General features: G+C 46.7%; 1 protein-coding gene across 3 annotated transcripts in view; it reads right to left on the bottom strand.

Annotated features, from left to right (window-relative positions):
• Window positions 1-18,842, bottom strand: part of LOC142572823 (hydroxyproline dehydrogenase-like) — a 47,115-nt gene extending 28,273 nt beyond the window's left edge. The window contains exons 1-3 of one of the 3 annotated variants that reach the window (XM_075682204.1): window positions 18,037-18,842; window positions 4,042-4,265; window positions 1,700-1,826 (exon numbers count right to left, since the gene is read on the bottom strand). In XM_075682204.1, coding sequence (XP_075538319.1) covers window positions 1,700-1,826; window positions 4,042-4,265; window positions 18,037-18,225 — 540 coding nt within the window. In that variant the 5' untranslated portion in view covers window positions 18,226-18,842. The remainder of the gene's footprint in view (window positions 1-1,699; window positions 1,827-4,041; window positions 4,266-18,036) is intronic. The other 2 variants (XM_075682205.1, XM_075682203.1) reach the window with 2 other exon arrangements.
• Window positions 18,843-21,423: the final 2,581 nt, after the last annotated feature.

Here is a 21,423-nt window from a genome sequence, read left to right as displayed (position 1 = left end):
ATTCGAGATTTTGTGGTGGCCGCGGGAACGTTTCGCGTTCGCACCTTGTGCGTCTGCGCGACGCTGTGAAGTGCGAGCTTGACTGTGCGACGCCGGCTGTTTATGCTGCGTTGCGCAAATTGAGCTTGAGGCTCTCCGTCGGCATGCGAACTGTACCCGTTCCGTTCAGTAAGCGCACATACGGACTTGGTAGGCAAACTTGTTGCTTTTACGGACCTCAGTTATGCCCGCGCCCGTGGTCTCAACCCCATCCCCAATGGGCGGCAAACTTCCCGCTACAGTTCACCATCCACCGCCACACCTCCCTTGACTGCTAGGCCTAAGCAGGGCTGTTTCGCCGGCTGTCAGCCATCGAACTTACTATTTAGTGACACGTCTAATTTTATTAATTACGTTAAATAGGATGCGAGTTATATGCAAATTTCGACGTAAGGTCTGGCTTCACGGTAGTGCAAATTTCACTATAAAATGCGGTTTCACGGCAGTGTGATACACACTGCCGTGAAACAACCTTTAAGGCAAAGTTCTCTAGAGCAATTCTATAGGGAATCTGAGCGGGTCTGCTAGTGTGTGAGGAATCAAGCAACTGTCGATGGCACCTCCATGCAAATGCACGTAAATTAGCCTATTTGACCTCAACACCGTTCGTGATGTACACTGTCGTGAAGAAAATAGTATTCAAAGGAAAGATGCCTATGCGCGCCCCTCAGACCGGCTCATAAGTCCTGCTATTTCTTCGTGAAAAGCTGATGACAGATACCTCGCTCAAGCTCTCGGCAGGATAGGCAGGATGTTTAAGAACATGCGCTCGATTATTTTTTTAATATGAAGAAATATCCTATGTCAACCGAATTTCTCGTGATTAGGCAAGCCGGAAAGACACACATTTTGAAGTGACTCGAGGTTGTAGTTAGACAAGTAATTGTGCAAATTTGAGTAACCTTCTTGAACGAAGCAGTCAGTCGGTTGATTCTAATGGAATACTTGAGTACCGTCATCGAAGGAGTTCATAATCTGTTCCATACGCGCAAAAAGAGATTACGGCACTCATTTCTGCGTCCTTATCAAGCCACGATCTTGCTACATGCTAGCCCAATAGGTGGCTTAATCAGTACCGTCACTCACAGGAGCGTTCTAAGGGTGCTACAGTTGCGCTTTTCGGTCGTTCGGTTTGTTTTCTTGTTGAAATCGGTGGGGATTCCCTACGCTGCATAAATTAGTCACATTTTTGCGTGTCTGAAAGTGGTTATGGACTCCTCAAATGATGGGATTCCTAAGTCTTTCATTAAAACAAATCGTCTGGATATTTCGCTTTAAAAGAGTAATTACATTAAGTTCGTAATTCCTTGTCTAGTTAGCGATTTTAAAATGTAGGTATCCGTAGTAAACCGTTGGAAGCCCTGTGGAAATTGCTTAATGAGCGCATCTTCTCTGCAGATAATTACGAAAGCCTTTGCCGAAACACCCTGCATATCAAACGGAAACAATCTTGGGCTATTAAATCATTAATTAGTTTAGAAGAACTCCTTGCTAAGGTCCTTGGTGCTTTGCTTTGAAGAACCAAGTTGCACATTCAAAAAAGACAACCACAGGAAAAGGCGACGGAGACGGAAAGAGCGCAAGTCATTATATTACCGAGCATTGAACAAGCCATGGCGAACACTGAGCAAAGTACGGTGGAAAAATGTTTGTTTCGTACAAGCAGGTGGGGCGGAAGCAGTCCGCTCATCTTGACCTGCATCATCGGTGACTCCGAGCTCAGCTCCGACGTCATACGCAGGCACGATAGCACGGCCTCACCGTTGCGTCCGTACATCGCGACACGCCTGCATGAACGAAGCGCACGCATGCTGTGTAATAGGTTACATTATTACGTGGGACTCCTTGTCCATACGTTCCTTACACACAAAAAAAGAACAGAAAATCTGCATCCCGGCAGAGCTTCTCCCATATCACGTGTTGCCTTTTTCTGGCTATATATTTAGTAATTAGCAAAGCTTAACTTATTGACAAAATTTTAGCTAATCAATGTGCGGCATACTTTTCAAATGATGAATGGAAGCCTGTATGCTCGAATCGCGTTTTAAGCATACTAGTTTTCAGACAAGTGCTGTCAAATTTGGGGGAAAATATACTGTTACCCTTACTTTTTTTTACCATATCGTTTTCTTGAGTATCAGCTGTACAGGTCAAATTGTGCGACAGATCGCACAATTCGGAAACGCATATCTGAAAACAGGTATTAGCACCACATTCCTTCTAAGTGAATATGCCTTGCCAGCTAATGTGTGCCATATTAGTGAAAATATTAATTAGTTAATGTTGTAGTTAGTCAGTTACGTATATCGATTCCTCGTTCAAGTCATGCCAGCCTCTTCAACTAATCCAGCGTATAGAGTACAGTTGTGCTATCTACCAAAGGCGATATTTCAAAGTTCTGGAAGACCTTAAAAATCAAGAAATCTGGTACACAGCTTATACAGAACTCTGTAAACTACAGATTGCTTGTATTAATTTTCTATAAACAGCCTGTGGGTTATGCACTTAACTGTTCATAAGTATACGATAGGAAAAATACTCTATATGCCACTGCAATTACTACAACCCTGACGACATGTATTTCACGTGGCTTACTCATAGGCAACTTCCGGCGTCTCATCTGAAACACCCCATATCTATCGTGGAACCCGCAGCTATTTCGTCCCAAATAGTTGACAGGAAATAATGAATATAATGGGATGTAAATTCATGTCATAGCTGTCAAAATCATGGTATGCACTTCACAATGCCACGTGCCAAAGGTGTCAAAAATGAGGGCATAAATACTATACCGAAGAAATACCCAAGCAGTTTACACAGTATTTTCGACTGAAATACAACACCGTACCGTATGTTACAACGCGAAACTCGAATTAGAACACGATAAACAGCAACAGAGGTAGTAAGAAAAGCTGTCCAGCATGTGACCCGCTACGAACTCCACATATCAAGTGCAACGCTGGAACCTACATTTCGCTAAGGTTCAAACTGTGGAGTTCCGGCGGAGAATTGGCAGAGAAAATGCTAGGCCATACACTTTGCCAGGCTAGAACCATCGGATTTCTACAACGAAGCAATCAGCCAAACCCCGCCGCACAGTAGATCACACTGCCTACTGTGCCGTGCTGCCCTTTTCCTCTCTGTTTACCTTTTTTGCAGATTAGGCTTCGCCTTAAAACTCCCACTCAGCTCTGTTCCTGACACCGGTCCAGGGTTCGGGGCACTTGGCCAACAAACGCCTGAACAACCTGACTTCAACGTCAGAAGTGCTCTCCGACTCTTTACGACACCCTCGGGCCTGCCACTTCCTTAAACACTCTCTCTTTTCCACCTACCTCTACAACTCGCTGTTCGTGCAAGAGCGCATACGAAGCGCCGAATAAGCGCGGAAATACGTGCTTATTTACGTAGGGCGAGACAAGTAGTAGTTGTTGGCTCGCATTTCTATAGCGTCCGTTCAAAGGTCTAAGCTTTGAGTCGCACTAAACAGTGTCGTGGTCAATAACCTGTGCCGACACCAGAGGCTGCAATAGCAGCAGCTGTTGTATAGAAATAAATAAGGAAATACTGGAAGCGGTAACCAGGAATAAGCCTCCTCCCTCTCCCCTGAATGCCCTTCGCTCGAGGACGGGCAGAAATGAAGCAGTAACGGCAGGAGAAAAGGAAAGGGCAAACTGCGTATGCACGCACCTTATACTCACATGAACGATCTGTCGCCTTCAAAGAATGTAATATATTAGTCTTCATGAAGCGTACCAGCGCTCCATTCGCTTTCTCCGTGGCAGGTGTAGCAAAATGGCTTCATTGTACCATTACATCAAACAACTAAAATCCCAGACAAGTTGACGTACATTTATCTTATAAACGTAGACAGTGAAGAGGCACACAAACACCAGCACTCTCCTCTGAGCAGGTCGTCTGCTGACCCTTAGTTCTTAACTTGCCCAGATTTCAGTTGCTTGGCATCGTTAGCGATGTCGCGGGGGTAAATGGCATCGCCACCTTTGCGAGGCCGAAACGGCGTCTGCTGCGCTCCTCTGCCAGCTGCCGTCGTCGTCTTCGAGAGAGCAGGCCACCATGGTGCGCACCCGAGTAGCGCACAGCCGGTCCACGCAGGCGCGCATCTCCTGCGGAGTGGCTCCTCCCGCGAACTGCCGGTAGAAGGTGGGGCCCACCAGGGCGCCCATGAGGTTGCGGCCCAGCACCCGGTCGCCCGTGGTGAGGAGCTGCGCGGTTCGACAAATGTGTCTCCTGCCACCGGACGGTTTCCATTACACGCCAGTATACAAGGTGAACAGAAAGAAAGAAAAAAAAGGCACTTGATTTCATCTACGAGGAATTTCCTCCGGAGTGCTCCCCTGCTTCGCCAAATGCGATTTGTTATCAGTCCAAGTTGTTGCTGTCTAGGAGAGAGACCGGCTCGAGTGGGCGCCTTTGAATTCGTCGTGCGCTTCCGTCAACGCGGTCTCCGACAACAGCTGCCGCGGGGTAGGGCGGTGACACAAGCCATGCGTCGGGCCTTCGTCAACATTCTTGCGCGATACAACATACTCGGGAAACTTCAAGTTGACTAATTACAATAAACGTAGCGTGAATAAAAAGTCTAAAGCCCAAAATAAATTGTTGCAAACCAACTCCAGTATTGGTGAACAGGACAATGTCATTTGCAAACCGCAGATTGCTGGAATATTCGCCGTTGATGCTCACTCCTACACTCCTAATCCTATCCAGTCGAATTGCTTGAAAGCTTCTAAGTGTGCAGTGAAGAGCTTTGGAGAGATTGTGGCTTTTAGAGCGAAGCTGTTTGCCTCTTGGCCCCGTATGCATACCCCCCATGCGTTCCCGGGAGGATAGTGCAATACCGGGCCGACCCGCGGCGGAGGTGCAGCAGGCTTCAAGCACTCTGCCAACTTCCAAAAATAAGTTTGAAATCCTGGGTCCAAATTGAAACACATAAATTCGGCGTTGTAAGAGAAACACTATATATAATATTGTTACGACTCTGATTGACACTGGCGCGCACGTATCTGCAATGAATGCTCAGCTTCGGAATCGTCTCAAGAAAGTCCTCAGTCCTGCCCCGTCGCCTGTGGTCCGAGTCGCCGACGGTGGAACACCAGCCGTTATTGGCATGTGTCCGGCTCGCGTGAGTGTCGCCGGACATCACATTTCTGTTTTATTTTATGTTCTGGAGCACTGGACCCTCACGACCTCATCCTGGGCCTTGACTTTCTGTCTACACATTCCGATTTTATAGACTGTTTTGCTGGTGTTGTGCAACTCGCTCTACCTGCTGATATTGACCCTCCCGATAGTGCTCCGATACGGCTATGTTGCACAGAGCATATTCGCCTCCCTTATCGTGCCGTTACCTACATAGGTGTCTCCCCCGTTCCACCTGTACCAGACGGTGACTACATCGTATCCCCTAATCCGGATGTCCTGCTCTCGCTTAATGTCGCTTTTCCTCACACCGTCATTACCATTTCGGACAACACGTCCTGCCTTCTGCTTGTGAACTTTGGACTTTGTACACAAGTACTTCCGCGCGGAATATCCCTGGCGCAAATAACGCCAGCCAGAGACTACCACATTTCGGCTTTAACTTGTGACAGCTCCTCCTGTTCAAATCTTGCTTCACCCCCTGTCCCTTCAGACTCGAATGCCCTAACAAAAATGATTGTTCCCGACCTACCGTCCCAGCGTGCTCAAGAACTACGTTGTCTCTTTGCCTCATACTGGGCATATTCGACCTTGAAGAGCGCCGCTTAGGACAAACATCTGTCGTAAAACATCGAACAAACACCGGTGATGCGAGCCCGATCCATCAGCGACCCTACCGCGTCTCGCCTACTGAGCGAATCATCATTCAACGTGAAGTTGATAAGATGCTTTTTCGAGACATCATCGAACTTTCTTGCAGTCCATGGGCATCCCCTGTTGTACTAGTTAAAAAGAAGGACAACAGTTGGCGATTTTGCGTGGATTATCGACACCTCAACAATGTCACAAAGAGGGACGTCTATCCGCTACAACGCATTGACGATGCAATAGATTGCCTGCATGGAGCACAATACTTTTCGTTCATCGACCTTCGCTCCGGCTACTGGCAAACTGCCGTCGATGACATGGACCACGAGAAGACAGCTTTTATTACTCCCGATGGCCTGTATCAGTTGAAAGTGATGCCTTTTGGTTTATGTAATGCATCGGCCACATTTGAACGAATGATGGACGCCCTCTTACATGGTTTCAAGTGGTCCATCTGCCTCTGTTACCTGGACGACGTGATCGTTTTTTCTCCGACTTTTGCGACACACCTCGAACGCCTATCGACGATCCTATCTGTTTTCCGTCAGGCGGGGCTACAACTACATTCGTCCAAGTGCCACTTCGGTCGTCGTGAAATCTCTGTGCTCGGGCATCTCGTCGATTCTTCTGGTGTACGCCCTGATCACGATAAAATACGGGCAGTGAAAGACTTTCCCGTGCCAACGTGTGCCAAGGATGTTCACAGCTTCTTGGGCCTCTGCTCCTACTTCCGTCGGTTTGTCCGAAATTTTGCGAACGTTGTGCGCCCTCTCAATCAGCTCCTCAAGAAAGGCGCTGCATTCATTTGGGGCCCTGAGCAAGCTGGTGCTTTCACCGAGCTGATTGGGCTGCTTACTTCCCTGCCCATTCTCGCTCACTTTGATGCATCAGCTCCAACAGAAGTCCGTACCGATGCCAGTGGCCACGGTATTGGAGCGATCTTGACACACAAATAACAAGGGCGAGAACGTGTTATTGCCTACGCCAGCCGCCTTCTTTCTTCTGCTGAGCGCAATTATTCTATCACCGAACGCGAGTGTCTGGCTCTCGTTTGGGCAGTGGTTAAATTCCGCCCCTATTTGTACGGCCGCCGATTGACAGTCATCACTGATCACCACGCTCTATGTTGGCTTTCGTCCCTCAAAGATCCTTCAGGGTGCCTTGGCCGCTGGGCGCTGCGCCTTCAAGAATACAACTATTCAGTTGTATACAAGACCGGCCGGTTACATCAAGATGCGGACTGCTTGTCGAACCATCCTGTCGACCCTCCTGACGTTTCTGCGGCCGGCATACCCGTCACCATTCTCTCTCTGGCTGCTTTTCGCGACATTGGAGCCGAACAACGTCGGGACGCCTCCTTACAAGACCTTATTCAACGGCTCACTTCAACGACGCCCGATGCTTCCCTTCGCATGTTTGAACTTCGAGATGGTATATTGTACCGCTCTAACGTACGCCCGGACGGCCCCGCCCGACTCTTCGTTGTTCCTGAGCATCTGCGTCAGACTGTTCTCGCCCAGCTTCATGATGTGCCGATTGCCGGTCACCTTAGCGTTTCACGGACTTATGACCGCGTTCGTCGGCGCTTCTTTTGGCCTGGTCTATGCCATAACGTCTGCCGTTATGTCGCTGCGTGTGTAGTTTGTCGACGACGCAAAAAGCCGACCACACTCCCCGCTGGTCGCCTTCAACCACTTGACGTACCATCAGAACCATTCTTCCATGTAGGTGTTGATCTTCTAGGCCCTTTTCCTACGTCTGCTTCGAGAAACAAGTGGATTGCTGTAGCAACAGACTACGCCACCCGATATGCAATCACACGGGCTCTTCCGAAAAGCTGTGTAACCGATGTCGCCGACTTCCTCCTAGAGAACGTCATCCTTCACCACGGCGCCCCTCGGCAGCTCCTCACCGACCGAGGCCGCTACTTTCTTTCTAAAGTTGTTAATGACATTCTACACTCGTGCATGACTAAACACAAACTTGCTACTGCTTACCATTCACAAACGAATGGTCTAACCGGGCGTCTTAACCGCACCCTTACTGACATGCTGTCCATGTATGTCTCCGATGACCATCGCGACTGGGACGTTGCGCTGCCGTTCGTTACTTTCGCCTATAATTCGTCTCGTCATGATACCGCAGGCTTCTCTCCATTCTTCCTCTTGTTTGGCCACGATCCTACGCTACCTTTCGACACCGTTCTGCCTGATAGTCTGAATTCCACATACGAGTACGCCCATGAAGCCATACTCAAAGCACAAGACGCACGCCATTTTGCCCGACGTCGACTTGTGGAGTCGCAGGACAATCAGTGGCGCTTATATGACGCCCGCCATTATGACGTCCATTACACGCGTGTCACAATATATAAGTGTCCTTAGTGTAGCACATTGGCCTTCATGCGCTTTCTTTGTTTTAAATCCTGCTCGACTAATAATAAGAGGCGGGAAGAGTGTGGCAACGGCGCCTGCGCACGTGGCCTGGGCTTCTGTGGTTATAACGTCACGTTTGTCGGAGGTGTCTGCGCGGCTGCAGCAGCGATTGTGGCATATGCATGGGAGGTGCGGGGACCGTGGCGGTGCTGGTGTCGGCGTAGTGTGGTGCCGTATGAAGAAAAAAACGTATGGTTTCATAACGTAAGCAGCCTTAACAGCTTCGCTGATGATTCATTGCCATATGAATATTGCGGCCCCGCAAATTTTATTTTACTGCTTCCTTATTCTCACAGACGATATAGTTTCAATTTTTCGCTCACTTCTTGTTTATCAGCTAGGGTAGTTCGATTCTAAATGGTCGAAGCTGATAAACTGTCAAAGCTGGGTTCAAGATTATTACGCAGACACAAGGTTTTCATTATTATTATTCTTAATTTACATACCTCACAGGCTTCATGTTCGGAATGTAAAGTGAGGCGGGGATACAAAGTATTGTTATAAAACAAAGTAGGGCACAGTCTTATCCAGAACTAGATGCAACAAAAACATAACATAAAAGCATAAAAACTAACAACCAAGGCAGCTGCAAGCATAACTTAAACAGAACGAAAAGAAAATAAAGGAGAACAGTTCAAAACGTTACGCAACACTTAATAAAAAAAGCGAAAAAGAAACTGACGAACAACGTAGTCGTTGTTTTTTTCACAGACGGCTGTGAATTGATCACTTAGTTATTATTGATGACTGAATTATTAGTAATAGAACATAATAAAGAAATGAGCAGGCGAGAGACTTCGCCCTAGGCGGGCGGCGTCCTCCATCGAGGAAGCCATATAGCTCGGCAAGAAAAACGAGAATTCGTTATTGGCAGTCAGTCTTTAGGATCGGTACCAAAATGCATTTAATCAAATTTGCATTAATTAATTTGCATTAATCTAAATGCATTTAATTTAATTTAAGTCACTTGCTCACAGGGGACGCTGATCCTGAGGAGGGAAATTACAGTATAATAAAAATGGGTTGGAGCGCATATGGCAGGTATTATAAACCTCAGGCTGGTAGCTTGCCGCTATCCTTGAAAATAAAAGTTTATAATCACTGTATTCGACTGATATGAACATCTGAAGAACTAACTTGAAGGTTACAAAAGGAAGATTGAAAATAAGGATCGCGCAATGAGGCGATAGAATGAAACATGTTAGGCGTAACATTAGGAGACAGAAAGACTGCGGCAATTATTACACACCAAACAGGAGTAGCCGATATTTTAGTAAACATCGAGAGGAAGAAATGAGTTGGGCTGGCCATGTGATGCGTTAAGCAGAAAACCGGCGGTCAACTAAAGTTACAAAATAGGTTCCAAGATAAAGGAAGAGCAGTCGAGGACGACAGAGAACCAGGCAGTGGGATGACATGAAGAAATTTGTAGGCATAATATGGGGTCAGCTGGTGCAAGATAGGGGTGATTGGAGCTCGTCGGGAGTGGCCTTTGTCCTGCGCTGAATGTAAGTAGGCTGATGACGATGAACAAGAAGAGGACAAGAAAGGGGACAGGACAAACGCTCGTTATTACTAATGCAGACATTACTGCTAAGCCATTTTCACAGCAAGTCCTCTACAGCAAACCTCTATCTCTCCTCTATAAACAATTCTGCGGAGAAAGTAAATTACCGTTCGTCCCGCCTCCTTTCTTGTGTCTCTCTCGTTTGTGACACATACTTTTTTTAAGTATGAACCTACTAGCCCAAGAGCGTGTACCGCTGCAATGATCGTTATACACTTATGGGTACAAGGCAGTGCCTTCCTGGGGCAAATACTTAATTAATATCGAAGCACTTAAGTTAGCCAAAGTTTACTGAACATTAGCTTATTAATATCTTTACATTGTAAGGTATATGTATTAGGTATCATAATGGCAAAGTTCTTTCGACAAATTCGAGGAGATACTGGATTGTTACTAGCTAGAACGTCAATGTAACCTGTTTCCCCCAAGAGTGAACGACGTTGTTTGCTAAAGAGTGGTAGATCAGGTTGCATTGGTAATTTTACCGCGAGCTGAGGTTCGGTACACCGAAGTACAGCACAGACAAATCGTTGCGCACAACTTTCTACGACGCGCGCGAAATATAGTGCAGATCATCAGGTGCTGCTTTCTTGCCGGCAGCATCTCTCCTTGCTTCGTGTGGAAGGCCGGCGCAGTGACCTGGTATCTAGCGACATACACGACGCGTCGACGGCAATGCTTTCTCTATCTTAGTGTATGCTTCCCTTTATCAGTAGACTTGCGAAACTAAGTGTCGCATGACTGATACGCTGGAGAAAAGCCAAATGAAAATAAAAAAAGAAACGTTTATATCCCGTGTTTTGTCAAGCTACCATATATGAGCTAGCTGACGTAGGGTGACGTTCCAGCAGCCGTCCGTTGTACTTCTGCACAGTACCGCTAACACCGCGCATTCAGACTGGACGTCCCCGCAGGTTTATATCAGCAAGAGAAACCACCTGCTGTAAGCAAGGGAGAAAAAAAATGACGAAAGGTAGTTGTTCGGTAGTAATGTTTCGACAAGACATCATACAAGACGTTTTGTAACTGTCATGGCTTTGGCAAATGAAAGACCTCTTTTGATATAAATTGCGCCAGGATACTGCCACCCAATTTGTTCTATTGTGCTACAATCTAGCAACTAATACTCTTAGCAGCTGACGAGAGGTAAACCGAGATTCACTGATTTCGCTGCGCCTGCTCTTTCAACGGTGTTTCGTTTTTCCTAAATACAGCGGACTGTCTTCTTTTCTCTTACATAACGGTGATGGCAACATGCTCTTAGCGACAAGGAACACGAGTAAATCAGTAATAATTTCTAATGAAGCAATTCACTGTCGAATAATATCGAGCTAACATTTATATACAATACTGCACACGTTTCACATTTGAAGCAGGTTGATGTTCAAGGCGTATACACTTAGAAGGAATCCTGACACTCGCATCGTAATTGATACATGTGGCAAATTATATTTCTGTTCTACGTTGTTCTGTCTCGCAGGTCGCGAGGTAGGCTTTGTAGGAAAATTATATACGGAGCTTCAATGCATTTCTTGGCCAGTTTGGGGAGCGTAAGTCGAAACCGGCACTAAGGCGTCAGGATGCATATACTAGGTGGATATGCTTGAGCACTGTCAATGTTAAAACAAGCAATTACAACGTCTATATTGAAAGAAATTAAGAAAGCTACTAGTGAACGTGAGAACTTGGATTGGATAGCCGGTCCTACGATACACTTACTGATGACCATCATCGATAATAACGCTAGTCGAAAGAAAAACATTCTTATTGAAAATCAGGACAGAATCTATATATCATCATCATCATCATCAGCCTAGTTACGCCCACTGCAGGGCAAAGGCCTCTCCCATACTTCTCCAACTACCCCGCTCATGTACTAATTGTGGCCATGTTGTCCCTGCAAACATCTTAATTTCATCCGCCCATCTAACTTTCTGCCGCCCCCTGCTACGCTTCCCTTCCCTTGGAATCCAGTCCGTAACCCTTAATGACCATCGGTTATCTTCCCTCCTCATTACATGTCCTGCCCATGCCCATTTCTTTTTCTTGATTTCAACTAAGATGTCGTTTACCCGCGTTTGTTGCCTCACCCAATCTGCTCTTTTCTTATCCCTTAACGTTACACCCATCATTCTTCTTTCCATAGCTCGTTGCGTCGTCCTCAATTTCAGCAGAACCCTTTTCGTAAGCCTCCAGGTTTCTGCCCCATATGTGAGTACTGGTAACACACAGCTGTTATACACTTTCCTTTTGAGGGATAGTGGCAACCTGCTGTTCATGATTTGAGAATGCCTGCCAAACGCACCCCAGCCCATTCTTATTCTTCTGGTTATTTCAGTCTCATGATCCGGATCCGTGGTCACTACCTGCCCTAAGTAGATGTATTCCCTTACCACTTCCAGTGCTTCGCTACCTATCGTAAACTGCTGTTCTCTTCCGAGACTGTTAAACAATACTTTAGTTTTCTGCAAATTAATTTTCAGACCCACCCTTCTGCTTTGCCTCTCCAGGTCAGTGAGCATGCATTGCAATTGGTCTCCTGAGTTACTAAGCAAGGCAATATCATCAGCGAATCGCAAGTTGCTAAGGTATTCTCCATCAACTTTTATCCCCAATTCTTCCCACTCCAGGCCTCTGAATACCTCCTGTAAACATGCTGTGAATAGCATTGGAGATATCGTATCTCCCTGTCTGACGCCTTTCTTTATCGGGATTTTGTTACTTTCTTTGTGGAGGACTACGGTGGCTGTGGAGCCGCTATAGATATCTTCCAGTATTTTTACATATGGCTCATCTACACCCTGATTCCGTAATGCCTCCATGACTGCTGAGGTTTCGACTGAATCAAACGCTTTCTCGTAATCAATGAAAGCTATATATAAGGGTTGGTTATATTCTGCACATTTCTCTATCACTTGATTGACAGTGTGAATATGGTCTATTGTTGAGTAGCCTTTACGGAATCCTGCCTGGTCCTTTGGTTGACAGAAGTCTAAGGTGTTCCTGATTCTATTTGCGATTACCTTAGTAAATACTTTGTAGGCAACGGACAGTAAGCTGATCGGTCTATAATTTTTCAAGTCTTTGGCGTCCCCTTTCTTATGGATTAGGATTATGTTAGCGTTCTTCCAAGATTCCGGTACGCTCGAGGTTATGAGGCATTGCGTATACAGGGTGGCCAGTTTCTCTAGAACAATCTGACCACCATCCTTCAACAAATCTGCTGTTACCTGATCCTCCCCAGCTGCCTTCCCCCTTTGCATAGCTCCTAAGGCTTTCTTTACTTCTTCTGGCGTTACCTGTGGGATTTCGAATTCCTCTAGGCTATTCTCTCTTCCACTATCGTCGTGGGTACCACTGTTACTGTATAAATCTCTATAGAACTCCTCAGCCACTTGAACTATCTCATCCATATTGGTAACGATATTGCCGGCTTTGTCTCTTAACGCACACGTCTGATTCTTGCCTATTCCTAGTTTCTTCTTCACTGTTTTTAGGCTTCCTCCGTTCCTGAGAGCCTGTTCAATTCTATCCATATTATAGTTTCTGATGTCCGCTGTCTTACGCTTGTTGATTAACTTAGAAAGTTCTGACAGTTCTATTCTAGCTGTAGGGTTAGAGGCTTTCATACATTGGCGTTTCTTGATCAGATCTTTCGTCTCCTGCGATAGCTTACTGGTTTCCTGTATAACGGCGTTACCACCGACTTCTATTGCGCACTCCTTAATGATGCCCATGAGATTGTCGTGCATTGCTGCAACACTAAAGTCCTCTTCCTGAGTTAAAGCCGAGTACCTGTTCTGTAGCTTGATCCGGAATTCCTCTAGTTTCCCTCTTACCGCTAACTCATTGATTGGCTTCTTGTGTACCAGTTTCTTCCGTTCCCTCCTCAAGTCTAGGCTAATTCGAGTTCTTACCATTCTATGGTCACTGCAGCGTACCTTGCCGAGCACGTCTACATCTTGTATGATGCCAGGGTTCGCGCAGAGTATGAAGTCGATTTCATTTCTAGTCTCACCATTCGGGCTCCTCCACGTCCACTTTCGACTAACTCGCTTGCGGAAAAAGGTGTTCATTATCCGCATATTATTCTGTTCTGCAAACTCTACTAATAATTCTCCTCTGCTATTCCTAGAGCCTATGCCATATTCCCCCACTGACTTGTCTCCAGCCTGCTTCTTGCCTACCCTGGCATTGAAGTCGCCCATCAGTATAGTGTATTTCGTTTTGACTTTACCCATCGCCGATTCCACGTCTTCATAAAAGCTTTCGACTTCCTGGTCATCATGACTGCATGTAGGGGCATAGACTTGTACCACCTTCAATTTGTACCTCTTATTAAGCTTCACAACAAGACCTGCCACCCTCTCGTTAATGCTACAGAATTCCTGTATGTTACCAGCTATTTCCTTATTAATCAGGAATCCGACTCCTAGTTCTCGTCTCTCTGCTAAGCCCCGGTAACACAGTACATGCCCGCTTTTTAGCACTGTATATGCTTCTTTTGTCCTCCTAACCTCACTGAGCCCTATTATATCCCATTTACTACCCTCTAATTCCTCCAATAACACTGCTAGACTCGCCTCGCTAGATAGCGTTCTAACGTTAAACGTTGCCAGGTTCAGATTCCAATGGCGGCCTGTCCGGAGCCAGGTATTCTTAGCACCCTCTGCAGCGTCACAGATCTGACCGCCGCCGTGGTCAGTTGCTTCGCGGCTGCTGGGGACTGAGGGCCGGGGTTTGATTGTTGTATTCATATACCTCCTATATACCTCCTATATGAATGAATCTATATATATGTGCTGCTAACTACAGTGGAACGCCTTTATAAAGAAGTGCTTGGCGCCTCCCAAATCATTCGTTATACAGCTCACTTAATTTTAAAATTCATGCACCGCGCCACCCATAATAGAACAGGGACAGAATTATTCCTTCGTTATGACCTTGTGGAGGCGTTATACTCTATACCTTTGCAGTGACGCTAACAGTTTTGGGCCCGTATTCCCCCCAAAAAATTCTACGCGCTTGAATTCTCTAAAACAGCAAATTCTAGCCAATCCTGATATTGGACATAGCAAAGGTGGACAGCCAATGCTTCAGAGCACTTACCAACGAAAAGATTTGTGCATTCGGGTACTGGGGCAGAATTCACAGTTTTTCTTTCGCAAGTGCCCTTTGCCATTGGCCGGTCGCCATCGCTAATAACATGTGCAGCGTCAGGATTGTCTCGAATTTTCTCTTACGAACAATTCTAGCGTAGGAGCGTTTTGTGAATACGGTCCTTGTTGACAAATTCAAAATGCGTTTCGTGCATAAGTTCGTTTGCCACGTCCTGTAATTATCGCTATCTCCAACATGAGGATTGGCTGGCATTTTCTCCTAAGAACCATTCTGAGGTAGGAGGTTTTCGTGAATACTGGCCCTGAACTCTGTCACGCAAGCTGGGCAGCGAAGCCGCAACGTTGTTGCAAGAACTCTGTGAAATCTCCGTTTCGATTCTACCTCCCAGTTCAGCCGTTAGGTCTGGTTGCTTAAACGCAAACCGAAAAGAAATTAAGACTCTTTATTTTCCCACTCAAACTAGGTGGCGGTCGCAGAAGCTGAGGATGGCGAGCGCTACAGGAGCAATGAAAGTAATCGCAGAGATATCTGTCGCTATTGCACGTGGTTGTCGCGATGGCTCCGCATGGTCCGCGCCACTAGTAGCACGGTCACGTAAACTTCTTAATTGCTCGTTTCGAAGGCCGTCCACATGACGATTCTTCTGGCGGTGCTACTTAACTCCGGCTACGGAGCTCTTTGCTGTAGATGCAGCATTTTCCCAGGATGGGAATTCGGATGGCCGCGAAACAGTCGCTAAACCAGACGGCACCCTATGGCGTAGACAATAGAAAGCCTTACCATAGACTTACCATAATCCGCTTCTGCGCTAAAGAAGAAGGAAACTTACTGCGTTAACTGGTGGGTATAAGCGACGATTGGAGACCCCGGCATTAACAACAGAGAACCGGTAAAGCAGGCAATCTAGGAGGCACGCAGAACAGGAAATAAAGGTATACTCGGGCAGAGAGATTGGGAAACCAGCTTGAGTAGTTGTGTGGCTTCTTGTAACCGTAGCACTCGTGCCGCAAGCCAATGTCGTCACCTTCTCACTACGCTGGGAACCACGGCGATAAAAAGCGCGTGCAAAATCTGCTTTCACTTCGAGTTATCATGGTTGAACGTTTGCTTGCCGCCTCGACTCAGGACCTAGTATAGCACTGGCACGTGTAGCGGCGCATAAAGCATTCCCGGAGCCGGAATGTCCGCACCTGATTACATTAACGAAAGCAGCGAAGTGAGCCCAATATCAAATTCCCCCTTCCCATTTTTTTTGTGCAAACAAGGAAGTTTCGAGTTGGAATGTAAATCCACGATAGACAAGAGCTTTGTTGCGTATTGCGTATTGTCACGTTGTCGTGACGGTGAAGAACTGACGGCGACATATCGGCGAGCCACAAAACTAGCTATTTATTTGGGCGAACCCGTGGGCACAAAAACAAACGGCGGAACGATAGTGATGAGCACTTGCATCGATCGTCGAAATCTGATCCGCGGGTCAAGCACGTCGGCTATTTACGCATGATTCGTCGAAGATTCCAGCGTAATCGCTGGTGCTAGCGTGCCTTCCAGAATTGCCAACACATTATTCGCGTCGCGCACGCAGTTTGGTTACACAAGCCTCGGCGACAACGTCGACAACAGATAGAATCGACGACAGCTATCGAGAATGTTCTGATACAAGCAGGCGCGCCTCGCACCGAGCGATAAAATTAACAGTTGTTAGCACGTGAAAAAACGGTCACCGGAAGGAAGGACCAACAAGTGCGCGTTTCAATATCGTTAAGTCGTCTACGCACGTTATGTGGTGCGACATTACGAAATGTATAGCGTGCTTAAAATAAATAAATAAATGTTACAAGTTTACACTGCCTTCGACGTCACAGCTTTGCCTCAGGTGCGGTCCAGCAGTATATAGCTGAAGCAAAGGGTAAATCGACTGCCTATCCTGCCGTCAAATGAAGCGTCGACGATACATGTAAGCACACCTCGCGCGTTGATGCTCCTTCAGACATTACGACTCAAACACACCCACAAACAATATCTACATATCTACACTATCTTTGCGTAAGCTGTCCATCACAGTGAAGTATGGTTATTCGCTTATTTTTATCATGGCATCTATTTGTTGTGTTTTTCCTTTAATAAAAAAACATTATTTCTCACAAGAAAAACATTATGAAGTCGCGACAATGATGGCGGTCAGACAAAAATGACAATGCAAGCGTGCACGCACGCGCGCTCGTTATGAGTCTCATCAACGTAAAAAAAAAAATAGGGAGCAGGAAATATTGAGCACGGTGTAGCGCGGCCGCCGGTTCGCAATAGTGGCATCACCTCTTCGGGCTCCGACCCGCCGTGGTTGCTCAGTGGCTATGGTGTTGAGCTATTGAGCACCAGGTCGCGGAATCGGATCCCGGCCACGGCGGCCGCATTTCGATGGGGGCGAAATGCGAAAACACCCGTGTACTTAGATTTAGGTACACGTTAAAGAACCCCATGTGGTCGAAATTTCCGGAGTCCTCCACTACGGCGTGCCTCATAATCAGAAAGTTGTTTTGGCATGTAAAACCTCATAATTTAATTTTTTAAGCACTTCGGGCCCCGAGCTGCATCCTCGAAATCACAGCTACTGATACCTTCTTGCAACTCCCCCCTTTCTTCCCTAAACACGCACAGATATGTACGCTTTAGCTGCAGCTTTATCGTCAAAGTAGAGCGAGGTACAGAACCATCACGGATCTATAAAAGCTAGTAACTTATTTTTTTTAACTCAGGGGTTTTACGTGCCAAAACCAGCATCTGATTTCGATGCACGCATTAGTGAGGCACTCCTGATTAGTTTTGACTACTTGGGGTTCTTCAACGTGAACCGAAATCTAAGTGCGCGAGCGTTATTGCATGCCGCCACCTTCGGAATGCGGCCGCTGCGGCTGTACGTGATCGAACCCGCGACCTCGTGGCTCGGCAGCGCAACCACTTAGCCACTGGTCCACCATGGTGGGCAACGCTATAGTGACTGCCGCTCACTCATGCACGGCCCTGAGTCGTGCCACGCTGCATACTCGTGCCTATAGCACTCACCCATTGGCTGTTGTCCACTAGCCAGTCGTACGAGCACACCTTGAGCACACCCAGAGCCCGCACCAGTTCCCAGAGGCTCTTGTGCTGGTACGCCATGCTGTGGTCCGAGAAGTCCAGCCCGACCCGCGTAGTCGTACAGCAGAAAGAACGTCGCCGACGAAGAGGCAGAAGTGCTCGCATACCCCGCATCTCCGAAGTTGTGCCTTTTTTTTCTCTTGAAATAAATCTTGACCTATAAACCACTTCGAAATGTGCCTGCGATTTGACTTTCCCGGCAGTTCTTCGTGTGTGATGATTGGGTTCTTTTCTACTTAGCACCGCTTATCCGTTTCTCACTGGCAAAAAAGCCTGCAGCGCTGAGAAGCTCGGTTACCTAATATAATCCGCCGCTCTGAATTCTGCGGAGACGGCAAGAAACCGAAATGCTACTTGTCACATAATTCCTGAATCCTCACTTCTGCGGCGTGTTTCTTTCTTGTGGCCGCCTGCCAGCTGGAAGCATCCAGTTCCCGGTTCTCCTCGCCTTGTCGGAAGAGGCTGTTTGTCAAACCACAATCGCCGCTTTGCGTGTGTTGCTGTGCGAGAGTGACCCTATAATATGACGCCGCCTCACTCCGGTCGTCGCCGCCTTGGTTTGCCGCTTCAAACCACCACATAGTCAGTGCTTCGTTCAGCGGCTTTGCATGGACATCCCGGCTGCCTGGCCCCTGTAATCAGTACACGCTCAGCGTGACCTTGGGTGTCGCTTTACGCTTGGCGTGATTGCGGTCCTCATAGCCCTGGGTAACAAGCTTCTGTGGGTTGTTCAACTGCGTCGGAGCAGGGTCCCATTTGCATAAACATATAGATAACAACGAAAGAAGGTGGGCACGCAGCCAGTGCCGTATATCATTCCAGTAGTTTATATATATATATATATATATATATATATATATATATATCGTTATCATGATTTCTCTTGGCACCCCTTTTCAAACGGTGCGCCGACAAATAATCACCCAGACTCCTTGAGCTAACCACGTTTTACGACATCTAATTCAATCTAGCATTTTGCTTATGTATACTATTGACTCCCTTTCTTCATTCAAAGCTCTATTTTTTGTTATTGTACAGTTACTTAAGCCTGTAACGATCCCTGTTTCATCGATCTCATCCCCTTTTTTTTCTCTATAACTACTCCTTGATGTTCTATAGATACACTAAATGCTATAAACATCTCTTGCTTATCTCGACTGCTGGCTAGCTAACAATCCCCTCAGCCTGGAATCGCAGTATTTCTGGGAACTGGACGTTTCCTACAGTTGAATATCTTTGCCCTTCATTACGATGTGGTTAGTCGTCTAAGCAGCAGGCACATGACACATCCTGATGCGAATATTTGGTCCATATGCTTTTGTCTTCAGGCAGCCAGGTACGACCTAAAGAAGAGAGGCTCTGCTATTCTTAATAATGTTCTCTGTCGATTTCTTGCTTTCGGTCTTTGTGAATCATCACACACTTTTCGCGTTCCCATCCTTTTTGTTTCCAACACCCAACAATATAGACGCTGACACATCAACCTCGTAACTTATCGGGACCTCCCTCCCCTCTGCCCCCAGCTCCTACTAAACCCGAAATGTAGGATGTGATGAATACCATCCCTAATTAGCAGGAAACAAGCCACCTCCAGCAATAAGTATTGCTAAATGGAGCATTGGCGCTAAAAAATACACATACGTAAAGGAAAGCGCATTTAAGCATATGGTTCATTCTAGTGCTGTTAACGCCGCTAAAATAAGGTGACATTACGTGAATAAGAAAAGCTTCTTAATAAAGCATGTACAACAATCTTCTCAAGCACATTTTAAGAACGTGCACATTGGAAATATTTGGGTTAATCAATGGACCGCGGTTAGGGTTCATGACCACAACAGTCGCATTCCAATGCAGAGCGGGATTCAAGAACACGAGTGCGCTGAGATTTCGATGTTTGTCGGAAAACCTCTTGGGGCCGAAATGGCACGAAATTATTTATCTCGACTTCAGTGTTTCTCATAGTCCATAGGTCCCGCGCACAAAAAGCGCCTGCAGAGGGTGCAGACTTCGTACAAATTCAGCGCTTATTCCGCTGAAAAACACTCGATATTTGCACATTCCTAACATGCATTTTTTTGTTTTGTGTAATTGTTATGTTTCTCTCAGAATAGACCCCTTATATAGCCCTGAATGTTGACCGACAAGTTAGTGTCAATAGGTGCACCTGAGAAAAGAAGTTGTACCTACCTCTCTGCTCGTACAACAAAATCTGCAAATATAATTATCTGTCAGGAAGACTCCTACCTTCGCCGCACTCCTCGCTGTGCAGGGCCCAGGCAGTCACTCTCAGACTTCTGCAAACAAGCACTTACCCGAGCCCCGCGGCGCTGCACACAATGTACCCCGAACGGTTCCCAAGCCCGGACTGCCCTCTGTGTGGTGATTATGCGGACTTCGAGCATGTCCTGTGGAGCTGCCCCTCTGCCGGTCCCCCTTTCACCCAAGAGGAAATGATGAAGCTCATTAGGGCCCAGCACCAGACCTCTCAAATCCTGACAGTCCAGAGGGCTCGCGAGAGGGCCGTTAAGTTTCACCTGATGGTCCCCCAGTGGGCCTAGCCAGGTGACGTTGAGTTTGCTCGCGTCTATCGCGGACAAAATAAAGTTGTTTCACACACTCACACACCTAAATGTCGACTCAATGGTATCTCTAAATCGCAGTATTCTTAATGAAATAGCGCTTGGTATTCAGCGGCTTCGTTGATTGTCTTATGCTGCAATTACTTTGGGTACCATAGCGTTTGATCACTAGGCATGTGCCCATTCATTGTCAATCCTCCACGATGGTTATGTACCACTTTGACACAAGGAATATGTATCGTGGTAGCTATTCAGCTGTACACAGCTGCTTCTAGCCACTCTATAGGCGGGCAACCCTGGGCGGGCATCAAGCCCGGATGAACAGTATAAATAAAGAATATTCGCTATCTTAAATGCGTCATCGCATGATGTCAGAAGTGGATATGTAGGATTTTTTTCGGCAATCTGGATGAAACCACGCCACTCGACATGGAGTCTTTGAAGACGCCCGCTCAGCTCGTATTTTGTGAGAACGTGGCAGGAAACTGGAGGCGGTTTTGCCAGCGTTTTGGGTTGTTCCTCAGGACGACGGAAATTGCTGATGTACGATCTATGTACGGCCACAAGATTGCGCTACTTCGGTGTGTTGCCGGCGACGAAGCCCAGGGTGTATATGGCAGATTCGAAGGAACGTCGAGAGCTATACTTTTGACATAATCATCAAAAAGTTTGAAGACTACTGCATGCTTCAGAAAAAAACTTAAGAACGCTGCGTTTTTCGCGTGCGCATTCA

This window comes from Dermacentor variabilis, chromosome 2 (assembly GCF_050947875.1).
Source record: "Dermacentor variabilis isolate Ectoservices chromosome 2, ASM5094787v1, whole genome shotgun sequence".
Lineage (NCBI taxonomy): Eukaryota > Metazoa > Arthropoda > Arachnida > Ixodida > Ixodidae > Dermacentor > Dermacentor variabilis.
This window is presented reverse-complemented; position numbering and strand designations above follow the sequence as displayed.